At 43.0% G+C, this 24,587-nt stretch overlaps 1 protein-coding gene across 1 annotated transcript in view; it reads left to right on the forward strand.

Annotated features, from left to right (window-relative positions):
• Positions 1–24,587, forward strand: part of GABRG1 (gamma-aminobutyric acid type A receptor subunit gamma1) — a 122,746-nt gene that overhangs the window by 26,907 nt on the left and 71,252 nt on the right. The window contains exon 2 of the mRNA XM_084856858.1: positions 24,008–24,156. Within this exon, the coding sequence (XP_084712984.1) occupies positions 24,008–24,156 (149 nt within the window). The remainder of the gene's footprint in view (positions 1–24,007; positions 24,157–24,587) is intronic.

Here is a 24,587-nt window from a genome sequence, read left to right on the forward strand (position 1 = left end):
GGGAATTTGTTGAAGGGTGGGGTATAAATTCCCTATAATTAATAACTACAGATAGTGCAAACATGGTTTGGCATAATGTCTGAATTGAGCTGGAGCATCCTGTTCAGTCCTTAGTTTTCTTGAACTAAGTCCCAATGAGTTCAGGGTTTATTTCCAAGTAACTATGTGTGGCCTTAATGCCTCTTTCTCCAGCTACAGGATTTCTGTTGTTGTTCTTCCTAGTAAATATATAAAATATAGCAACACACTTCCATAAGGAATTTGTATGTACAAAATCCTGGTCATTCTGACAATAGGATAGAACTCATTTCTCCAAAATACTGGTTACCATGTGCCGTGAGTGGTTTTTTTAAAGAAAAATATGGGAGAGTGTTCAAACCTGTGTGACCTTTTCTCACTACTTGAAGTCTAGAAAGTCCAGTCTAGCAAAGCTATGTTATGATAATCCATCTGATTATCTAGATTGATTCTGAGCATGAAACATTGTCCAAGAGATCTCTAGCCATCTTCAAAGAAATATAGTTCCCTGGAGAGAGGGAATAGGTGTTTAAACCACTCTAATCTGTAATGGATGGAGATGCTGGGAATTAAAATGCATATTGCTGATTACCATGGGGTGATTAAAGATTTGGGGTAATTGCTCCAGCTTTTGAATCAAAGGATCAGATGCTGAGCTTTGTATGTCCCCTCATCATGCAACAAGTCTCCCAAACTAAAGACCATTTTACAGTGTTCTCCATCATATTAGGAACAGCTGCGGTGGTGCTGGTGCTGGTAGGATAAGGAGCCATGGTGCCTGCATGAAAATCCTTGTGTGTTCCCAAGAGTGCACTTGGATAAATATACTGTTGGTACTGCTACAGAATTTCCACCTAAAATTCAAGGCAAATCTGGGGATTCTTCCTCAAGATGAGGAATTTTGAGGGAAGCCAAAATAGCTTTTTTATATATAGGACTAGTGAACTTGGTCCCTATGTAGCATACATATTTGGAATTGGAAAAGAAAATTGTTCTGCTTAGGGCACTATTATATACAAATGACTTAAAGGACATTTAGTTTTTGGAAATTGGTTTCCTCCCCATTCTGCCAGAGAGTTAGGTGTAACTCAGCATTTGCAAACCACTGAGGCCGAAGAAGCTGAGGTTGATCAGTTCTATGAAGACCTACAACACCTTCTAGAACTAACAGCAAAAAAAGATGTCCTTTTCATCATAGGGGATTGGAATGCTAAAGTAGGAAATCAAGAAATAACCGGGACAACAGGCAAGCATGGCCTTGGTGTACAAAATGAAGCAGGACAAAGGCTAGTAGAGTTTTGCCAAGAGAACACGCTAATCATAGCAAACGCTCTTTTTCAAGAGCCGACTCTACAAATGGGCATCACCAGATGGTCAATATCGAAATCAGATTGATTATGTCCTTTGCAGCCAAAGATGGAGAAGCTCTATACAGTCAGTAAAAACAAGACCTGGAGCTGACTGTGGCTCAGATCATGAGCTGCTTTTTGCAAAATTTCGGCTTAAATTGAAGAACGTAGGGAAAACCACTAAACCACTCAGGTATGACCTAAATCATATCCCTTATGAATACACAGTGGAGGTGAGGAATAGATTTCAGGGATTGGACCTAATAGACAGAGTGCCTGAGGAACTATGGACGGAGGTCCGTAACATTGTTCAGGAGGCAGCAACTCAATCCATCCCAAAGAAAAAGAAATGCAAGAAAGCCAAGTGGCTGTCTGATGAGGCTTTACAAGTAGCTGAGGAAAGAAGGGAAGCAAAAAGCAAGGGTGAAAGGGGAAGATATATCCAATGGAATGAAAGTGGAGAGTGCAAAAGCTGGTTTGAAACTCGACATTAAAAAAACTAAGATCATGGCATCTGGCCCCATCACTTCCTAGCATATAGAAGGGGAAGAAATGGAAGCAGTGACAGATTATATTTTCTTGGGCTCCAAGATCACCTCAGACGGTGACTGTAGCCATGAAATTAAAAGACGCTCCTTGGGAGGAAAGCTATGGCAAAACAAGACATCATAGCAAGAAGCAGAGACATCACCTTGCCGACAAAGGTCCGCATAATCAAAACTATGGTTTTCCCAGTAGTAATGTATGGCTGTGAGAGCTGGACTATAAGGAAGGCTGAGCGCAGAAGAATTGATGCATTCGAACTGTGGTGCTGGAGACGACTCTTACGAGTGCCCTGGACTGCAAGGAGGTCAAATCAGTCAATCCTAAAGGAAATCAACCCTGAGTGCTCATTGGAAGGACAGATACTGAAGCTGAATCTCAAATCTTTTAGCTACCTAATGCGAAGAGAAAAGTCACTGGAAAGATGCTGGGAAAGATTGTAGGCAAAAGGAGAAGGGGATGGCAGAGGATGAGATGGCTAGATAGCATCACCGATGCAATGAATATAAACTTGAGCACACTCCGGGAGAGAGCGCAGGACAGGAAGACCTGGTGTGCTATGGTCCATGGGGTCACAAAGAGTTGGACATGACTTAACGTCTGAACAACAACAAACTTAACAGAAGCTTTTCCAATGAAGTACTATCAACTTACGTTCTGTTATTATCTGGGACCATGCTACATAAAATGTTCCAGCTCTGGTCTAAACTAAATATTTGTTTTGCTCTTATAACTGTTCAAGGGAAACTCTTCCAAAACCAAACTCTAAAGTTTATTCTCTGCCAACTAAACTTAGAAAAATAACTGCATGTAGCTATTGTTTGTCTTTCAGCAGAGGTAACTCACACCTATAATAAGTTTCACATTTCAAAGAGTTGCTTCTCATAAGACAGTTTGCACTCTGTGAATATTTCTGATGTGCTGGAAAGAGGTACTATAAACAGGAAACATTCTTTCAAGTAAGAGCTTGCTGGAATTTAGTTAATTATACTGAGCTTTTCATGTGGAGAAGAAAATGTTTAATGTCATTTGGAGATGTACTTCACAGCTGCAGTGATTCAGAAGAGGCTTGATCTCCATGGCACCTGCTGCATCCATCAAACTATTAAAAGTTTGATGGCCTAGTTGGTAAAAATGAAGGAAAAAGGGGGCAACAGATATAATTGATTTCCTAGTGTAAATGGAAGAAAAATGAATGGAATCTATGCCTTAATTTTATAATGCCCTTTACCTAATGGAGGCCTGGATCCTACTCCTCCCCTTTCCACAAAGGGATCATTGAAACATTGTGACCCGGTTTGCATGTCATGGCTACCTAGGATTTAAACAAACCCTGGGTAGCTGTGAATGAGAGGAGTGAGCGAGCATGCTGGTTCTTACCCGCCCGCTCCCACTGAGCCAAACAGAGTATTCCTGGGTTATTGTCCATAATGTCTGAACCCAGAATTGTGGGTTGTCATGGGAGGAACAACCAACACTTGTAACCCAAGAACAAACCATGGATTACAAGTACAGGTTGTTCCTCCCACAACAACCCACAGTTCTGGGTTCGGACATCATGGGCAATAGCTTAGCAGGAGTGGGTAGGTGAGAGCCAGCACTTCATTCATGACAACCTATGGTTTAACAAGGCATGGGTGGTTATGATGTATGAACTGGACTAACTATTAGTACATTAGCCCACTTGATGACCCACCTCCCACATGTCATCCACATTGCTGCGAAGGTCTGATTGTGGCCTTCACCATGCTGAAAATGTTATTGTGTGGAATTGGCATCTAAACTGTTAGTGTGTGTGTTTTAAAAAAACCTTGCACACATAATACTGTCATCTAGGGGATTACCAACAAAGGCCATATACACACTACTACATTCATGAAACTGAAAATGTGTCATTGTGCTAATTGGGTAGAAGCAGAGGGAGGATAGCGGGATGGAGGACTCTAAGAGATGGAAGAGGTCTTTCTGATTTCTTCGTGACTGAATGGTGGTATCCAGAAGATTAATCGGTTGTTAATTGCAGCAAATGGGTGAGAGGCGCAGGATTAACTTTAGGTATTCCCATTTGATTTAAGGCTGTCAACTTCCATTTGGGAATATCTGCACTACTACTTTTAAGCCTGCTTAAACCTGGTTTGATTATTAGGGTTTCTTCAAAGAGTGGGGGTCATTTGGTAGGTTTGCCACCTCTCCCTTTCTTGTTGAGAGGAGGCACATTTCAGTACCTCCTTCCAGCACAAAGAAAAAAGAAAGAAAAAAGGCACCACACTTTAAGAAGGAAGCAGACAAACTGGAGAGGGTTCAGAGGAGGGCAATGAAGATGATCAAGGGACTGGAAACAAAGCCCTATGAGGAGAGACTGAAAGAAATGGGCATGTTTAGCCTTGAGAAGACTGAGGGGAGATATGATAGCACTCTTCAAGGACTTGAAAGGTTGTCCCAGAGAGGAAGGCCAGGATCTTTTCGATCATCTCAGAATGCAGGACATGGAATAATGGGCTCAAGTTACAGGAAGCCAGGGAGATGAGATTAGGCTTGCAAGGCATGTTCATAGTGCCACATAAATTATAAATAATTGTACTAATACATTCCATGTCTTAAATGACAGAGTCTGCTGCCCAATTAAATGGTTGATCAGACAAGGACATCAGCATGTTGCCCTGGGTCTTGTGCATCATCAGCTCCTGCTATCTATGTAAAAATAAAATGTCATCTCAGTCATATAATTTGTTTATTGAAACTGGGAGGTCCCATTTAGCTGAAGCATTTAAAATTCATGGTCACTAACTTCATTTGGGCACTCACGTCTACACTGTTGATGTAGCCCAAGTTTTGTGCCGAAGTTGACCCATTCTGTGGGTAGTAGCAGAAGAGCATTGCTGCTCTGCTTTGTGTAGCCCATTGCATAATCTGACAGGTGTTAGTCACTAATTAAAACCCAGTCTTCCTCATAGTGAAAGTATAACAAAGACCTCTGATACTCATGCCTAAAGATGAACTTGCTGCTTGCTAGTGAAAAGACTATTTTGTCATTAGTTCATTTGCACTCAGGGATTTATTAATCATGGTACTGTTTCTAATTAGCTTGGAATCATAATTAGGCCAGTTCCCTCCCCCCCACAACCTAATAAAAGTTACCATCTCGCATGTAAGTATGAACTATTCCCTGTTTTTATCAAAAGACTCTAAATGTTACGGCATACACAAGGCTGCCGCCAAAAATAACAGCTCCGTGTCTTGTTTTCTCTTCTCCTCCATAATGTCTAGGTATCCTTCCCCAACCTGATGCCCTCCAGATGTGTTGGGCTTCAACTCCTGGCATGGCTGGCTAGAAGTTGTAGTTGAACACATCTGGAGTGCACCAGGTTGGGAAAGGCTAATCTAGGGATACTTAGCATGGTGTGACTTCATTGTGTGTGCTTCCTTCTCTTGTGAGCAGCCCCCTATGAAGTGGAGCAGGGAGGGGTGCGGAAGCTCATGGCCTGATGACATCACATCAAGTGTTGAGTATTCCTAGACTAGCTTTCTCCAACCTGGTGTCCTCTGGATGTGTTGGACTACAACTCCCATAAACTGGGGGATTGTGGGAATTGTTGTGGTCCAACACATCTGGGGCACCAGGTTGGGAAGGCTGCCCTAGACATTATGAAGAAGAGAGGAAAAGGAGACAAGGAACAGCTACTTCCATTGGTTTTATTTGTTTGTTTGGGGGCCTTCCTTGACTTGTGTAATGCCCAATTCCAACCTCACACAATGCTGTACCAATCTGTATCAAAATTTAATGCAAGAGCACATGGAACATTTTTTTCCCTTTGTGTTTTTAATATACAAATGCTTTACAAATGTCCTAACTTGTGCTGTATCCCTCAGCATGGAGTAAAGCCACATAAAATCCAATATTGAGTATTAATCTTAATTTACAACAGTCCCTTTAAGAATGAGTATCATTGACCATGTCATCTGAGACCAAACCATGAGTAAGAGATTCCAGAGGGCAACATGGATATGTGGTGAATATTTTGGTTAGGTTCTAGACCACTGTACATGCATGTGTCTCTGGGGAGAATTATGAATAGGGAACCTCTTGACTTTATGCCATGAATTTTTAATATTGGATTACTTCAAATACCTGTGGCAGTGTTCAAAATATTTGGATAAGGAGATGAATTATTTGTTCACTCAGACATGGAGACGTGCACAATGAATTCAGATAATTAGAAATTACTGAAAACCCATATTTCGGTAATGGGATTACTACTGCTTGGGTTGGTTGCTTGGTCTGGTTGATAATAGTCTTGTTTTTACTCTAGCTTGGGCATCTAAGTAATTCATGTGGCATTTGAGCATGAACCGAAGACCCCGCTGTGTTGTTTGCAAATGTGACTAGAGGATAATACCATCACACATAGGCTTATTAGCATACCAGGCAGATGTGTATTAGGCTGTAAAACTTTGATATTAATTCTTCTCCAAACTCAGTAGAATTTGCTTCATTTACTTCAGTTATCAATTATTCATTTGTCACTTTTTTCTATAAATGATTAGCATGCCTTGCATTCTAGGATGGGTGGGGGGAAGCATATTTAAAAACCTCTTTCTTAACTAATGTAACACAATAGGACATCAAGTAAAATGGAAGCAAAGTACAAAATACTATTTTGTGAAGGCATAATTGGTCTGTCAGTTTTGCTGCCATTGGTTATAAATATTTGCATAGCCTATTGCGTGAAAAAAAAGCAGGGACGCAAATGGCATCCAGGACGTCATTTGCGGCCATAAAGGTCTTAGTTTAAGCTAAATGCAGCCATTTACGGCTGCATTTACCTTAAACTAAGACCTTTACCACCGCAAATGGCATCCTGGATGCCATTTGCATCCGCAGTCAATACCCCTCAGCCAGTGATATGGCATGGTGGCCGTATCGCTGGTGCTTCGGAGCTGGCTGGCAGCTCCGCGGAATCGCCGTGGAGCGGAGCTGGCCAAAGAGGATTCCGGGGGGAGGAACGGATCGCCTCCCCCCAAGGGCGGATTCCCAGCTGGACCAGCAGGTAGGGAATCCGCCCATCCCTACTGTCTGCCTGTCAAGCAAGCAAGCAAGTGGTAGCAATGATGAGAAGCAATAGCAGCTGGTGACAATGGTGGTGAGAAGGTTGACTCATTGAGGGAGAGGCCTATTTGGGGTGTCTTGCCCAAGGGCTTCCAATAACCTAGAGCCAACACTGGCTCCACTTCACAGATTAGAAGCAGCAGCAGAAAGTGGGTGTGTGAGTGACTCATGCTTCTGTTTAATGTAAGAGCTAAATGACATAATGGCTAAACGCCATGGTAGCTAAATGGTTTCTCCAGGTAAATGTAAGGTGCCTGGGTGATCAAAGTGTGGAAGCTGGCAGTGGAGACCAGGATCCTTTCTTTCAGTATGGTGGTAGCTTGCAGAAGGAAGCCCTCATCTCTACCGTGCTGGAGTGCCACAACTGCACATGACCACAAGATGGGACAGCTGGTACTTCCATTGGTTTTATTTGTTTGTTTGGAGGGCTTCCTTGACTTGTGTAATGCCCAATTCCAACCTCAGACAATGCTGTACCAATCTGTATCAAAATTTAATGCAAAAGCACGTGGAACATTTTTTGCCTTTGTGTTTTTAATATACAAATGCTTTACAAATGTCCTAACTTGTGCTGTATCCCTCAGCATGGAGTAAAGCCACATAAAATCCAATATTGAGTATTAATCTTAATTTACGCAAGACGCAAATGAGGACCCATACGGCCCTATAAAGCTGCTGTCTCTAGTCTTACTCTTCAGTCTGACTAATGTGTCTTGGGGCAGATTAAATTGCTTGCAGTTAATAGTATATTCCTGATTGCCTGTCTGTTCAACTTCCATTGGTTACCCGTTGACAGTATAGAGGTAGCATATCTTGGATTACCAGATGCAGAGAACAAATAACTGTGGATGGCTCTCACCTTCATGGTGCCCTCCCTGGGATTGCACAAAGGTGCCTGCTACTGGAAGCAGAATGTTGGATTAGAGGGGCGTATGGTCTGACCCAGCAAGGAGGGATGCTTGAGGAATTCAGTCTTTGCAAATTCAGATAGGAACTGGCCTGACCCACCCCTGGACTGATGTGTAGGTTGATGAGCAGCTATGTAGGGATGGTGGAGAATTCCCCAATGGACTCCAATGAGGCCAGATTCTAAAGAATCCCCCCCCCCAGAGTCTGTGGCGGAACGGACCACTCACCTCCTCCACCCCGCGAAGTGTGTGCCAGCTGGATTCTACCTGCCGCTGGCCAGGTCCGGGTCATCTAGTGCCGGTCTGCGGAAGCAAATGGCATCCGGCGTAGTGGATGCCATTTATGTCCCTGCTGTTTGCTGTGGTAGGCTACATAAAGATTAACGTAGCCTATCGCGCAAAGGGACAGGGACACAAATGGCGTCCGCTATGCCATTTCCATCCCTGCTCTTTGCCGTGATAGGCTACATAAAGATTTACATAGCCTATCACGGCAAAGTCCAGGGACGCAAATGGCATCCACTACACTGGACGCCAATGGCGTCCGCTACACTGGACGCCATTTGCGTCTGCAGACCGGCACTGGACAGAAGTCCAGCAGTGGACGGACCTGGCTGGCAGCTCCATGGACTCACCGCGGAGCGGAGCCAGCCAGGGAGGATTCCAGGGGGAGGAACGGATGCCTCCCCCCCCGCAGACCCCCCAGCAGACTCAGGTGAATGGGGTTTGTACACCCCTACAGCTATCAGCTTTTGCTTTTCTATGAGTGAGAAGTTCTTGGCTTGAAAAATGGGAAAACCAGCGCCATTCAAGCTCGCCTAAATTCTCCGAAAATCACTTCAAAGCTCATTTCGGTTGGCCCCTATTTTTATTTTTGGCCACTTTTTCAGCTCATTTGCAGCTCAGGAAAAATGTGCATTTCGAACAGGAAATGTGTGCATTTCTGTGTGTAGTTTTCCAAACTTTGCACTTTCCTCCCATTGATTAAAGCATGAAAATGTGTATTTTTGAGGAAAATGTGCATTTTGAAGTATGCATTTTTTAATACACATTTTCAAATGGAATTGCAAATTCGGGGATTTGCAAACATTTCTCGAAAAAACCCACTCTCATTCATATTCAGGATTGTGAATGGGACATGTTTGCATAATGTGCAAATGGAAACAAAATTCTAATGCAAAGTATGTGCTCTACTGCCGAGCTATGGCTCTAGCACATAAGGGAGCATAGCAGTAGTACTGCATATGCATTCTCTGGTAGAAGCAAGAGGCATTTACCATCCTTTGGGAATGCTCCTCTCATGCAATAAGGTAGTAGGACCAGCTTGCTGAGTGGCTCTTTCTGCTGATGGACTTGCAGCCTCCCAGGCTGGATGGAAGAAAGCCAGAAATACCTCCAACAACACCAGAATGATGATTAAAGAAACACCAGTGTGGCTGAACGTGAACCATAACATAGGTTTTAAAAAGTGGAAAATACCTCTAACAAGACAAAGGAAGGATCATTGAAAGAGTGGGGGAGGAGAGGGATTATTCTAGGAGAGTCTAACTGCTACCTATGCCTATTGCCCAGAATGACCAGCTGAACTTCCATGGAGTTAAACTGGTGGGTTGAATGCCTCTATTAGAGAAAATAGGAATTGCTTACTTGTAAATTCCTGTTATAGGAAGAGTCAGGGAGAAGTTGACCCACCTCTCTTACATTCAGGAAGTCCCATTGGTTCACCTTGGGATTTCTTGCCATTTTAAATAAGGTAATTGCGCCCAGATATGCTGCTAGGACTGGGTGCATGGGCCCCCAAATCTATTTCCCAGGCCTCTAGATCTATGCCACAGAGCCCTGACTGTTATTGGTGCCAGTGGAAGGTTTTTCTCAGCTTATTTGCCATGCAGGGGACAATTTTCAAGGGGATTGTATCTGATGAGGGAAGGGTTAATGTGTCAGTATGTGGAGGGAGTAATCCTATGGCCACTAGACAGTGGCTAGATGGCCGTAGGATATCTGGTTTTCCAGGAACCGACCTTGGATCCTGTGCTCCGAGGTCGGTTCCCGGAGAACTGACCTTCCCCTACTTCCGCGCTGCCTTGGAGGCAGTGCAGAACAGCCCCATGTTCCGCACTTGCGAGAGGAGCGTGGAGCGGCTGAAAAGGGGCATGGCTGGGGGCGTTCCAGGACGGGGAGGGCGGAACTTCATGTATGACACATGCTATGTGTCGTACAGCAGCCTCCTTCCCTGCTCCATGCTCCCGTGGCTAGACAGCTGCAATCGGCTGTCTAGCCAAAAATGCAGGGCAGGAGGAGCATGGAGGGAATGATCCCCTCCATGCTTCTCCTGCCTTGCTTTGGATAGGTGGTCGCCTCCGAGTTTGGAGGCGGCCGCCTATCTTGATAGGATTGCGGTCTAACATGTGCTTCCCACATGCTGCAACACTCCCCCCCACACACACACTCATGCTGCAGCATTCCCTTCAGTTTTCCTCTGCATGGCAATTAAGCTGAGCGAAAAAAAACCTTTTCCATTGATTTGGTATGGTCTGGGTCAGGATGCAAATTAATGGAAGAATTTATATTATTTTTGCAATGGTTTGGGTGAGAACTTACTTTGCCTCTTGTGCAATGTAAATACATTCTGGTAATTATTTCTAAATTTGCATATGTAGATATAAATGAGTAAAGGCATGTTTTGTGGAGGTTTGTGTCCTGTGGGCTTGGGCCCCAAATGTTTTAAGTGCCTACTAACACCCCTGCTTGCTTTTATCAGAGTTTTTAAGAGGTTATGCATAAATCGGCCTCCAGTGAAGCTCCTAGAGAGACAAAAGTGCACAGAGCATGCAACAAAGCTCTGTTTTTTAAATAATTAGTTGGAGGAATAGCCCTACTTCCAGTAAGGCAAAACACCTATTTTGTGGTCATAATGATGTGAGATCTACTAATATGTATTTGTCATTAATTCATTCATACTCATTTCGTCATTCTTTCAAGTGAACAGCAGAGAGAATCTCAAAATCTTGGTTCAATCACAGTTCAAAATCCCCCCGGTGAACCTGCATCCCAGAGTTGACCTATTTTCTCCCCCAGAGTGGCACACAAGTACCTTCCTTATTTCACCTTCACAGACTAGTTTTATTGACTCAACGTCCGCATAGCCATCTCAGGTTGAACTTTCTAGGCAGTAATTGTCCCTTATTCATTCCTTTACAAATGTTTTTCGGTGTATATGGGGGTATATAATGATAAACAGCAATTTCTCAGTATTCATAGGAACATAGGAAGTTGTCTTATATTGAGTCAGACCATGGGTCCATCTAGTTCAGTATTGTCCACACTGACTGGCAGTGGCTTTCCAGGATTTCAGGCAGGGGTTTCTCCAGCCCTGCATGGAGATGCTGGGATTGAACCTGCAACCTTCTGCATGCCCCTACCACTGAGGTGATCTACCACTGAGCTACAGCCCATTCCATTCCAGGAAATGGAACTCAGGCTGATCTTAGAGATAAGAGCAGGCCTGATTTTGAATGGCAGGGGATTAACATGGACGGAGGGCAGCTTTAGACCCACCACTAATCCCCAAGCATACAAATCTATCTATCTATCTATCTATCTATCTATCTATCTATCTATCTATCTATCTATCATCTTTGTCCTTTGTAAGTCAATGCTTGTCATTCATTCTTATAGGCAGAGCTGGTTCTACTATTAGGTGGAGTGAAGCGTCCTCCTCAGGCAGCAAATTTTTGGAGTCATGAAAAGGCAGTAACTTGTTATGTAATATATTATCACTCATTCATTACATTTCTATATGCCCAGTATCCGGTGGTTCACAGTATGATAAAACACCATGCAAGATCTTTAACATTCAGAAATTTAAAATAGTTTAAAAACAAGGATTGCATTTTTTTTACTGCCAGGAAATGGGAGAGGTAGTTGTGCAATTTTCTGCTTCAGGTGCTGAAATAACTTGACTAGCCTTTGCCACTCTGCCCCTTGACTTAGGGGTTGTGGTGGCACCATTGGCTGCTCTTCCTCGGGCAGCAATAATATCTTGTACTGGCCCTGCCTATAGGGGATGGGTAAAGCACCGTGAAAGAGGTGATGAGTGGAAGGAGAGCTTTCTGCTCTGCTTCCTCACCATCCTATTAAATCCTGGGGCCGCTGCTTTTGTAGTGGGTGGAATAAAGGATGTGATCAAGATTCAGGACTGCTTCTCCCTTTGTGAGGGGGGTGTGTGTGTGTGTGTATGAGAGCAAGAGAGAGAGAGAGGTGCAGTACTTTTTCTAAGGATTCAAAGCATCACACATACACTTTCTCAGTAACATAAGCAAAAACCCTGTAAAGTAATTTAGTGTTATTGTACCTCATTACACAGGGCTTCGGAATGTGAGAGACAAGCTGGTGGTATAATAATGCTATGTGTTATGTAGCATCCCTCATTTACAAGGAGCCAAAATTGTTTTCACACTTTCAAAAAGGGAGTTGCCAGTAGTGGTGCAGTTAGGTAATTTTAGACTCTGGACTTAAAAGATATTCCCCTCTCTTTATAGGCCCTCCACGTTTTGGGCTACAACTCCCCAAATCCCTGACCGTTGGCCGTGGTGCCTGGGGCTTATAGGAGGCATAGTTCAAAACATCTGGAGGGCACCAGGTTGTCTTTAGAGGGTAATGTGTGTTACTTCACTCACTTCAAAATGTGGCAAGCCAGCCATGTTGTGTTTGGGGGCCCTCCTACTCGTTCTGCTCAGTGGGGCTCTGGACCTCTGCCCCAGAGTCCTGCCCTGATGGCACCATGGCTGCCAATACCTCAGGCAAAATAATGAAATCTCTCTCTCTCTCTCTCTCTCTCTTTAGAAACCTTTTAAAACATATTTATTGTTTGGATTAGTTTAGTACTGTTGTGTGCAGTGTAAAATTATATTTGTACCCAGCTGCAGCTTCTTCCAACTCTCCCCCTTTCTTTTGCTCATTTACAGAATGGGATGGGCAATATTATAGTAGGAAACGGGGAGGGAAAAATGAAGAGATACTGGTAGTGGGCAGGATGGGAGGGAAGGGGAGAGGAAATGAACAGATTGAGGGAAGATATTATTATAGTTTTAAATAGAAATTGCATTAAACTTCAAGAGTAAACACACTAGAAATTCAATTAATGCAAAATATAGCATTAACTTTACAGAGTCTTTCTGTTCCCTTCTTTGTGGAACTGCCAGTGGCTGGGTTCACACATAATACTAACTCATAGTGTAGATTGTTGAATTCTGGGTTGTTGTGATGTGCAAACCCAGCTGTGTGAACAAACCATGGTTTGTTAACCACAAACAACACAGAATGAGAACCCATGGTTTGCTGTTGGGTTTTGAACTCCACGTTGTTTAAAACATGCGTTGTTGTTATGTGTGGATACAGAACTGTGGGTTGTTCATGGTTTATTGCAGTGGGCAACAGTGATAACAACAACAACAAGCTACTCTACATGCCAGTACTACAGCACCACAAAGGTACTTGGGATACAAACAGAGTGCAGGTGAAAGAGGAGGGAAACAAGCAACCCAGGGATTGAGAAAAAAACCCGCAGTTTGTTTCATCATCTGTCAGACGAACCCTGGGTAGGGCAACAAACCATGCATAAACCATGAGTTAAATAAACCATGGTGTATTGTTATGTGTGAAGCCCATCAGTATGTAGATTCCCCATACAATGTTAAGGCATGCCTGCTTAGTCTTATAGCCGTCTGTGAGGAACAATAATTAAGTAGGTCCTCTAAAGCTTGGGCTTTAAAACTTCAGGCTTGCAAGATCTACTTTGTTTTTTACTAGAACCCTGAGGTCCACCATACAGTGCCAGGTGCAAAATAGTGTGGAAATACCTTTAGTACTAAGGAACAAGGTTCCCTCTGAACATATGCTCAGCCCAGGACTTTATTTTCAGTACCAAAATGGAGCTCACAGTCCCATCAAGCACAAATCCATGCCTGGTTCTCCCAGCCCCTCAAAGCTTTCTTCCATCCCAATATCCTGCTTTAGGGCATCCCTACACCCTAAAATACTGAATTTAAAATGGGGCATTCTGCTTCCATTTTAAATGCAGTATCACAACTGAGTCCCTTACATGCACTTCCTTTCCCCCCTCCCCTTCCCCCTCCCCCTCCTTCTCCCCGTATCTGAATCTTCCATTATCTATTAGTGATCTCTCTCCTCTTCTTGCTGCTTTTACTCTTTTCTCAGAGGAAACTAAAGTGGAACACAACGGGGTAGTTTGATAGCTCGTTGTTGTTGTTGTTCAGTCGTACAGTCATGTCCAACTTTTTGTGACCCCATAGACCATAGCACACCAGGCCTTCCTGTCCTGCGCTCTCTCCCGGAGCGTGCTCAAGCCCATATTCATTGCATCGGTGATGCTATCTAGCCATCTCATCCTCTGCCGTCCCCTTCTCCTTTTGCCTTCAATCTTCATCAGTCTTTCCCAGCATCAGGGTCTTTTCCAGAGAGTTTTCTCTTCGCATTAGGTGGCCAAAATATTGGAGCTTCAGCTTCAGTATCTGTCCTTCCAATGAGCAGTCAGGGTTAGGATTGACTGATATGACCTCCTTGCAGTCCAGAGGACTCGTAAGAGTCTTCTCCAGCACCACAGTTCGAAAGCATCAGTTCTTCAGCGCTCAGCCTTCCTTATAGTCCAGCTCTCACAGCCATACATTACTACTGGGAAAACCATAGCTTTGATTAGACGGACCTTTGTCAGCAAGGTGATGTCTCTGCTTCTTACTATGCTGTCTAGGTTTGCCATAGCTTTCCTCCCAACGAGCAAGCATCTTTTAATTTCATGCCTACAGTCACCGTCTGCGGTGATCTTGGAGCCCAAGAAAATGAAATCTGTCACTGCTTCCATTTCTTCCCCTTCTATATGCCAGGAAGTGATGGGGCCAGATGCTATGATCTTGGTTTTTTTAATGTTGAGTTTCAAACCAGCTTTTGCACTCTCCACTTTCACCCTCAACAAGAGGCTCTTTAGATCCTCTTCGCTTTCTGCCATTAGGGTGGTATCGTCTGCGTATCTGAGGTTGTTGATAATTCTCCTGGCAATCTTAATTCCAACTGTGATTCATCCATTTCTCATGATGTATTCTGCATATAAGTTAAATAAGCAGGGCGACAATATGCAGCCTTGTCGTACTCCTTTCCCAATTTTGAACCAATCGGTTGTTCCATGTCTGGTTCTTACTGTTGCTTCTTGACCCTTGTACAGGTTTCTCAGGAGACAGGTAAGGTGGTCTGGTACTCCCATCTCTTTAAGAATTTGCCAGAGTTTGTTGTGATCCACACAATCAAAGGCTTTAGCGTAGTCAATGAAACAGAAATAGACGTTTTTCTGGAATTCTCTTGCTTTCTCCATGATGAAGCGAATGTTGGCGATTTGATCTCTAGTTCCTCTGCCTCTTCGAAACCCAGCTTGTACTTCCGGTAGTTCTCGGTTTGCATACTGCTGAAGCCTAGCTTGTAGGATTTTGAGCATCACCTTGCTGGCATGTGAAATGAGCGCAATTGTGCGGTAGTTCAAACACTCTTTGGCATTGCCCTTCTTTGGAATTGGAATGTAAACGGACCTTTTCCAGTCTTGTGGCCACTGTTGAGTGTTCCAAATTTGTTGGCATATTGAGTGCAGCACTTGAACAGTATCATCTTTTAGGATTTTAAATAGCTCAGCTGGAATACTGTCATCTCCACTAGCTTTGTTGTTAGTAATGCTTCCTAAGGCCCACTTGACTTCACTCTCTAGGATGTCCGGCTCAAGTTCAGTGACTGCACTTTCATAGCCATCAGGGACATTCAGATCTTTCCTGTATAGTTCTTCTGTGTATTCTTTCCACCTCTTCTTAATTTCATCTACTTCTGTTAGGTCCCTGCCTTCTTTGTCCTTTGTCATGCCTGTCTTTGCACAAAGCGTTCCCTTGAGATCTCCGATTTTCTTGAAGAGATCTCTAGTCTTTCCCATTCTGTTGTTTTCCTCGATTTCTTTGCATTGTTCATTTAAGAAGGCCTTCTTGTCTCTCCTTGCTATCCTCTGGAACTCTGCATTCAGTTGGATATATCTTCCCCTTTCACCCTTGCTTTTTGCTTTCCTTCGTTCCTCAGCTACTTGTAAAGCCTCATCAGACAGCCACTTGGCTTTCGTGCATTTCTTTTTCTTTGGGATGGATTGAGTTGCTGCCTCCTGAACAGTGTTACGGACTTCCGTCCATAGTTTCTCAGGCACTCTGTCTATCAGGTCTAATCCCTGAAATCTATTCCTCACCTCCTCTGTATATTCATCAGGGATATGATTTAGGTCATACCGGAATGGTTTAGTGGTTTTCCCTACGTTCTTCAATTTAAGCTGAAATTTTGCAAAAAGCACCTCATGATCTGAGCCACAGTCAGCTCCAGGTCTAGTTTTTACTGACTGTATAGAGCTTCTCCATCTTTGGCTGCAAAGGACATAATCAATCTGATTTCGATATTGACCATCTGGTGATGTCCATGTGTAGAGTCGCCTCTTGTGCTGTTGGAAAAGAGTGTTTGCTATGATCAGCGTGTTCTCTTGGCAAAACTCTATTAGCCTTTGTCCTCCTTCATTTTGTACACCAACGCCATGCTTGCCTGTTATCCCGGTGATTTCTTGACTTCCTACTTTAGCATTCCAATCCCCTATGATGAAGAGGACATCTTTTGTTGGTGTTAGTTCTAGAAGGTGTTGTAGGTCTTCATAGAACCCATCAACCTCAGCTTCTTTGGCCTCAGTGGTTGGGGCATAGACTTGAATTACTGTGATGTTGAATGGTTTGCCTTGGATTCATACTGAGATCATTCTATCGTTTTCAAGATTGTACCCCAGTACTGCTTTTCCCACCCTTTTGTTAACTATGAGTGCTACTCCATTTCTTCGAAGGGATTCTTGCCCACAGTAGTAGATATAGTGGTCACCTGAATTAAATTTGCCCATGCCTTTCCATTTTAGTTCGCTGATTCCCAAGATGTCAGTGTTCAATCTAGCCATCTCACGTTTGACCACCTCCAGCTTACCTTGATTCATTGATCTTACATTCCAGGTTCCTAAACAATATTGTTCTTTACAGCATCAGATTTTCTTTTCACCACCAGACACATCCACAGCTGAGTGCCCTTTTGGCTTTGGCCCAGCTGCTTCACTCTTTCTGGCGTGACTTGGAAATACCCTCTGCTCTTCCCCAGTAGTATATTGGACACCTTCCGACCTGAGGGGCTCATCTTCCGGCATCATCTCTTTTAGCCTTGTGATACGTTCCATGGGGTTTTCTTGGCAAGAATACTGGAGTGGGTTGCCATTTCCTTCTCCAGTGGACCACATTTTGTCAGAACTCTCCGCCATGACCTGTCCGTCTTGGGTGGCCCTGCATGGCATAGCTTATAGCTTCACTGAGTTACGCAAGCCCCTTCGCCACAACAAGGCAGTGATCCATGATAGCTCATTATCTGCGATCTATTTAAAAATGGAACAAAGGGCATTTAGTTCAGGAAATGCCCTGGAGGTTCACGGCTGGGTCGTGGCATTATGTAAAGAGCCCACAAACGTCCGTGAAGGAGCAATCTCAATCTCAGGATAGAAGCTCCATGTGAAGGAGCCCTTAGAAAGGGAGAAAGCTCTTTTGTTGCTGGTGTTAAGCAGCTGGAAGTCAGAAACCCCAATTTACCTTCTGCCCATCCTGCTCTATGTTAAAATTGACTTTTTCCTTTTTAATATTATATTGTGTTTGTTATGTTTTTATAAAAAAAGTTATAAAAATGTTTTTTTATAAAAAGTTATATGACTTTTTAAGTGGTGTATACATTCATGGCACAATCCTATGCATGTTTAGACAGAAAAAAGTCCTGTAACTTCCAACATTGCTGGGAGTTGTAGGATTTTTTTCTGTCTGAACATGCATAGGATTGCACCCTTATTAAATAGAATAAATAAATAAAGCAGGGGTGTGTGTGGGACTTCTTTTCTCTCACAGGCCATCAATCCATGGGGGGGGGGAAATCAATCAGGGGTCACGAACAACCATTAACCAATCAATTAATTGTATTATATATTCTTCAATACCATTTTTTTAAAAAATGTAATGCCTAGGAGCATAATGCCAGGGAGTCGTAATCTCATCTCCTGAGTTCTCAGTGCTCAGGGTGGGATCTTGTAACGAACAGGAGCAATACCATAATGATCCCTGGAGAGGGAAGCAGATGAAGACACACACCTGCTCCTTCTAGCAGGGAATATTTCTACTGGAGCATGAAAGGTGGGCGAGGGAGGGCTGGGCACTGCGACTGGAAGACGTTCTGAGCACCTTCCAGGAGTGGTACCTAGGCAGCTGTTCTCCTTGCCAGCCTTTTTCAGGAGGTGGATGCTGGGTGGGAAAAAGCTCTCTGGAAATGCTTGGGGTCCTGATGAAATTAAGCAAGAGTCCCCATCCAGCCCTCAGGCCAGGGGTCCCCATCACTGCTGTAAAGACCTAGCCCATTATTTTGTTGTGTGGAAGTGTGATTCTACTCAGAAAATTGTTATTTGAACAATAGTGTGTTATTTATACAGTAAAAGGAAAAGACCGTCCTCAGAGTTAAGATTAAATATCCATCATTGGTGTAATGCCAAGCACCCTGGTTGAGCAGCTGTTCCAGATGTGGGCCCCTGCACAGAACTGCCTTGTTGGATCAGCCACCGGTGCAGCTAGGCTTACATCTTGGGGCTGAAGTCCACGGCCCCACAGCCCAGGAGGGGCCCAAATGAGCAGCCAGGAAGTTGCAAGTAATGAGGGCAACAGGGTAGAAGAAGCAAACTCACTTTTATTCCTGTAGTCATGATGGTGCTATGATTTAAGAGAGGCTGCAATGCAAAACTGCACATACTCAGAGCTGAAATCAGCTCTGATGAACAGTTCTGTTGTCATCATTCTAACGTGTCAGGAATGTAGAAGCAGTTGTAAAGCATGGAATGGCAGTGGGGAGGGCGCATAGAAGAGAAACATGAGCAGTGTGCTTCGTAGCTGAAATATTGCACATAGACATCTAAAAGGGGGCTTCCAGAAGATCATTAAGTCCAGAGTCTGAAATTCTTTAGCTGTACCACTGGGATCAGCCATTCATTCAGTGCAGAAAACCCATCCATGCAAGCATTCCTCTGAGCATGCAGAGCTCTGGGTTGGCCCATGTACGTAACAGACTCATGGGGGCATCTAAGCCAGCCTTCCTCAAGCTGGTGCCCTCTAAGTGTTTTGGACTAAAACTCCCATGCTTTCTGACTGTTGGCCATACTGGCAGGGACTGATGGGAGTTGAAATCCAAAACATCTGGCAGGCACCAGATTGGACAAGGCTGAGTATATACTCAGTTGAGCAGCCTCCTGTTAGGACTCAGAAGAAGAAGTAACATATGTTTAACTTTAGGGGTCTTCCCCCCCGCTGCCATTACTCAGAAATAGCTGGGCTTAATATAAGTTTAGAATGGCCTTCTATGCATTCAGTATGTTTTTCACATTAATTAATGGTGTCCATTGTCTGTCTGCCAAAAATATGCTGATGCTTGCTGTGGTTACCGCCTTCAGTTTGGGTACATTTTCTTTGACTTGAAGCCTCTAGCAATTGCTTGGTATTTTGTTGGAGTGAGTCATGGAGATGGCAAACTTTAGCTCTGGAGGAATATGTGAAGTCCACGCTCATTCGATTCAAATAGAGAGAAAATTACTTCAAGGCACTCTTTGACCTTTGAGGGGGATCAGCCAAATGAATTTGCAGATCCATTCCAGCTTTACCCATTTTTCTCCTTGCAAATATTTGGAAAGCAGCAACTTAGACCTTATCCAATTGAAGGATAAGTAATAAATTGACATGCAGTTGTTTGTATTCTTTAGCACCCCTTTCTTTCATCTTCATAAGAGCATGCAGAAAATAACTCAATAGAATTACATCTAGTGTAGCAGTAATGTATTGGGGAAAAATAATTTACTAGCTAACCATTTTCATTTTTGAAGAAAATAAGGCTGGCCAGCATCCAAAGAGCTACCTTTTTAAGCATACACATGCCAAATGGGATTTGGGGTTTGCTTTCTTTGAATGCTATACCCTGTGTGCCACATTACAAGTTTGTCTTAAAAGTCTCCTGAGTTTCAGAAGCACTTTGCCACTTGTCCTGCTTCTGGTGGTACTGGGGCATAGCTTCAGGGATCAAGGCAGGGTCAATTCCAAAAGTAAGGTCAGTAGGCCTTCCAAAGTCAAACACAGGGAGATCCAGAGGAAAGCTGGGTTACCACAGCCCAGAAATACAGGCAGGGATTCTAGTGCCTTGAATGGAAGCCTGAACCTGAGCCCCACCCAGAGCATAGCTGCAGGCCATTAGTGCCACCTGATGAATGGCATTGCTCACGAGCATGCCTTTACTTATGACAAAAATACCCTGCTCACAACCCCAAACACGAATGCAAACATGACCACGATTTTCAGGAAAAGCTTGTACATTCTCAAGCTTGGGACTGTGTTCTCAAAGTGTGTCTTTTTTGAAAAATGTGTGGTTCAAATTGTGCATGAAATTGCACGATTTTTAAAAACAGATGCATTTTCATGCTTTAATGAATGGGGGAAAGGGCTCATTTGGTTGTGTGCTTGGAAAAGTATACTTCCTTTCTGTTCGAAAGTATCCACTTTTCTTGTTTGACCCCCCCCCCATGTTTGTGGAAGAAGAGCCTCAATGAGTGTCAAAATTGGTCATTTGCCCATCCTTATTCACAAGGAGCCCTTATTCCTTGGGTGGGCACTTCTGCATTTGGCCCCTTGCTGAGCCTTGACCTTTTGATACCTGTGCTCCCTGGGGCTAGGTGGCCACTCAGCATCTGCCTCTGAGTCTGAGAGGTAGCCAACTACATCATGAGAGTTAGGGTTGATGGTTCTTTCTGAACCTAATGATCCTGGATTCCCTCATAAAGACCTTCTCAGGCAATTGTATACAGCTGCAGCCATGTATAGCATGTAACCGGAAGCCTCCAAAGCAACGAACTAAAGAGCAGTGAATTAATCAAATTTGAGAGACTATGAGTATGTATAAATTTACTCAGCAAGTGCAGCGAGCAAGGAATCCTAACTCAATTATGGCATTATGGTTTCCATTTATTTCCTGAAGCTCTTCAAACTTTTGATAGAATTCCAACCAAGTACAGTTGCATATTTTTTTCTGATTAATACACGCGTACACACAAAATGACATACACTCTCACATACCCCTTTTATATGTTGTATAACTTGTATTTTTACTTTCATTAGGTATTGAGCTCCTACTTATGCAGTTTTGCTGTAGATGTTCCATAATCATTTCAGTTATAGACTAAGATTTATAATTAGTAAATTTCTTTGTTTCTTTGGTGATTCTGATTTATTATCTACATTCTTCTTTTTGCTGTCATTATTTTGTTAATTTTATTTCAAAATAAAATAAAATTTCATGGTAAAGAAGCAGTTAGGGTTGATAGCTGTCTGCCCAGAGGGCCCAGGTTCCCCTTGATCCACCTCAAGACACAGGTAGCTCCTCTGTGGTGCTTGGCTCAGGTGGCTCCAGGTGATCTTCCGAAGAGGAGTCCTCCAGAGGGGACAAGAGTCCCTTTGGAAAAGGAGGGCTGCTGCTTAAGAAAAAACAGTCCACCCCCCTTGGATCCATGAAACTAACTGCATTGTTCTTGGTCCTAATAGGCTTGCTTGGCAGTGAAAACCAGGTGACTTTAAAACTGCAGATAGTATAGTGGCATGTTTCCATATGGGAAGTCTCTGGCTTGATAGCCAATTGTCCCTGCCAGACTGGAGAGTCATTAAGGTGGTGATTTGAATCTCTGAAGGAAGAATGTGAGCTAATCCTGCTATCATGGTCGAATGTCCTGGAACAATTTGAGCAATTCGAATGCTGTAGCTGTAAAATGAAAGGCAGCAAGGGGAAGGGAAGAGAGTGAAAAAAAATGCAGCCAAAGGAAAGGAATTGGTACAATTAGTTGTGGGATTTCATTCTGTGAACAGAAGTGTATGCCTTCTCTTCTGCTGCCTTGGTATAAGAAAACCTGGGATATCTTAATCACTGAAAAGCTTTATAATAACTTTTCAACCTAGACACCACAAAACAATCTCCATTTGTTTGAAAATTTAAGAAAAAACAAACCCCACACATAGTATGTAAATGCTACTGTATCCTCCAAGGTTTTACCATAACCAATGTACATTAGATGTACATTGATTCTTACCTTATGTCTATGATATTTTATTCTGTGTCACTGTGTGCATTTTATACTTATATTTTAAACTGTAAAAAACCTAAATGTATGTTTTCGGGGGATTTTAAAAAGATTATGTCTTTGTCTAGCAAGTGCCATATGCCATCTTTTTCTAGGATGGCTGGCTTAATTTACCCTACTGTGCTTTTGAAGAGTATAAAAAATGTAGAAAATATAAGTGTGTAAGAATTGGTATCTGCATGTATTTGTTTTTCCTTTTTCTTCCCCCTCCTTTTTTTCTTTCTGTATCCCATCTGTTAGATCATATATTTTAAATGGGAAGCCACCTTGTGTACATTGGCAGAAACATGAAGTCTAAATGTAATAAATTAAACAAAACTCCCACCCACACACACCCCTATTTATTTAAGTCTGCAGTCCTATGTACATTGGCCTGGGCGTAAGTCCCATCAAAAGCAATAAGACTTACTTTTGAGTAGACATGCCTGGGATTGCACTGCCAGTGAATAAATAATCTATATTGCCTCTTTCTCCTAATTTTCCTGAATTAAAGGAGTGTGATTGTCCCCAGTGACCTGGTTCACACAACACGAAATCCTGTGGTGGGTTGTAACCCTTCTTTGTTTCAGGGTGGCTTGTTGTGACATCTGAACCCAGCACGGTGGCTTCAGCATGGTTTGTTAACCATGCACAAGCCACCCTGAGAACCAACGGCTTGTTGTTGAGTTGTTCAGGATCGCTTGTTTTCAGAGTGGCTTCATGTGACACACGAACCCGGCATAGTGGCTTATGCATGGCTTGTTGGAAAGGGCAGAACCACCTGGCAAGAGTGGTGAAAAACCTGGTCGCTCCTCACAATCTCGCTAGTGCTGCCTCTCACCTCCCTCCTCCGATACATCAAAGAATGCCACTTGAGAATTTCCTTTACGCGTTCGTAACCTAGGAATGCCACTTGAGAATTTCCTTTACGCGTTCGTAACCTAGGAATGCCACTTGAGAATTTCCTTTACGCGTTCGTAACCTAGGAATGCCACTTGAGAATTTCCTTTACACGTTTGTAACCTTTAAAAAAAATATTTTTATTTTTTGTTGCACAGTTTTGCCTTCCTGCCATTTACATTCTTCAGTAGTACAGTTGTTAATACACTAGCCTGGCATAACGATATTCCCTCTCTGTTATGTCTTGAAATGCCTCTTGTCAATTTATTCCTTTTCTTTGTAGCCTCCCTAGACAGCTACACCTTTCCCCCCCACCCACCTTCGGGGAGGTTTATACAATTTTAACTTTCCTTTTTTTCTTTTTTACTTTTGGGGAGATTTGCACAAATTCATAGCAACTACTGCACTTATTCACAGTAACTGCTGTGTTTATTTGCAGCAGCTACTGCTCTTTAGTGAATGTGTGCAAATATCCCTGAAAGTTTTTTTTTGAATTCTACAAAAAACCTCTGCTCCACTAATGAGCGCATCCCATGTATTAGCCCTATACACTTGTGCCACTAGAGTTTAAACAATAATCCTTAACCTATGTTCATATTTTTAGACTAAATTGTGTGAGAGAGAATTTAATGTTATGAGTTAATTGGAGTCTCTTTGACTGCAGCATCAGAGTAGTAAAATGATTTTTTATAATTGTTAAGATTGCTCCCCTAGAAATAAGCACTTGCATATGTTTTTGAAATCAGCTTTTGACTTCACCTGTAATCCTTATTGCTGGCATTACTGTGCCTCCATATTTTCATTTTGTGCAATGGCGATGGTTATATTTCATTTCTGCACACTGTTCAGTTTCACTATGTTTTTCCTCCCCAATATTTTATTCAATTACCATTAGCACTGATAAAGCAGATGATGAGGATGATGAAGATCTAACAGTGAATAAAACATGGGTCCTTGCCCCAAAGATTCATGAAGGAGATGTCACTCATATACTGAACTCCTTACTCCAAGGCTATGACAATAAACTTCGGCCAGATATTGGAGGTAAGTGGCACTGATGTTTCACTGAACAGAGTACAAGTAAACAGAGATTGCAGCCATTGTTTGGGGGCACTGTGGAAATGTTGGCTGCCAACATTTTGAGGTTCTGGGAACAGCTGGTGGCAGTTTCATGTTGTCTTACTAGTTCTACGTAGGGTCTCTAATTCTGGGTTATTCCCCACAAAAAATTAAGTGCCTCGTTCACTCATGTGTGAAAAGATGAATACTAATGAACTACTCTTAACCCTATGCATATTTAGAGAGAAAAAAATCCTAAAATTTCTGGGCATCGCCCCAGGCATGCTGGAAATCGTAGGCCTTTTTCTGTTTAGACATGTGTAGGATCCATGTGAACATTCCTTTGCATAGGATTGCACCCTAATATATTCTTTCAGTGAACTGCTCGCTTTGCTGCAGTGTTCCTTAGAAGAGTT

This window comes from Heloderma suspectum, chromosome 5 (assembly GCF_057233095.1).
Source record: "Heloderma suspectum isolate Gila_16-S chromosome 5, 16-S_ref, whole genome shotgun sequence".
NCBI lineage: Eukaryota > Metazoa > Chordata > Lepidosauria > Squamata > Helodermatidae > Heloderma > Heloderma suspectum.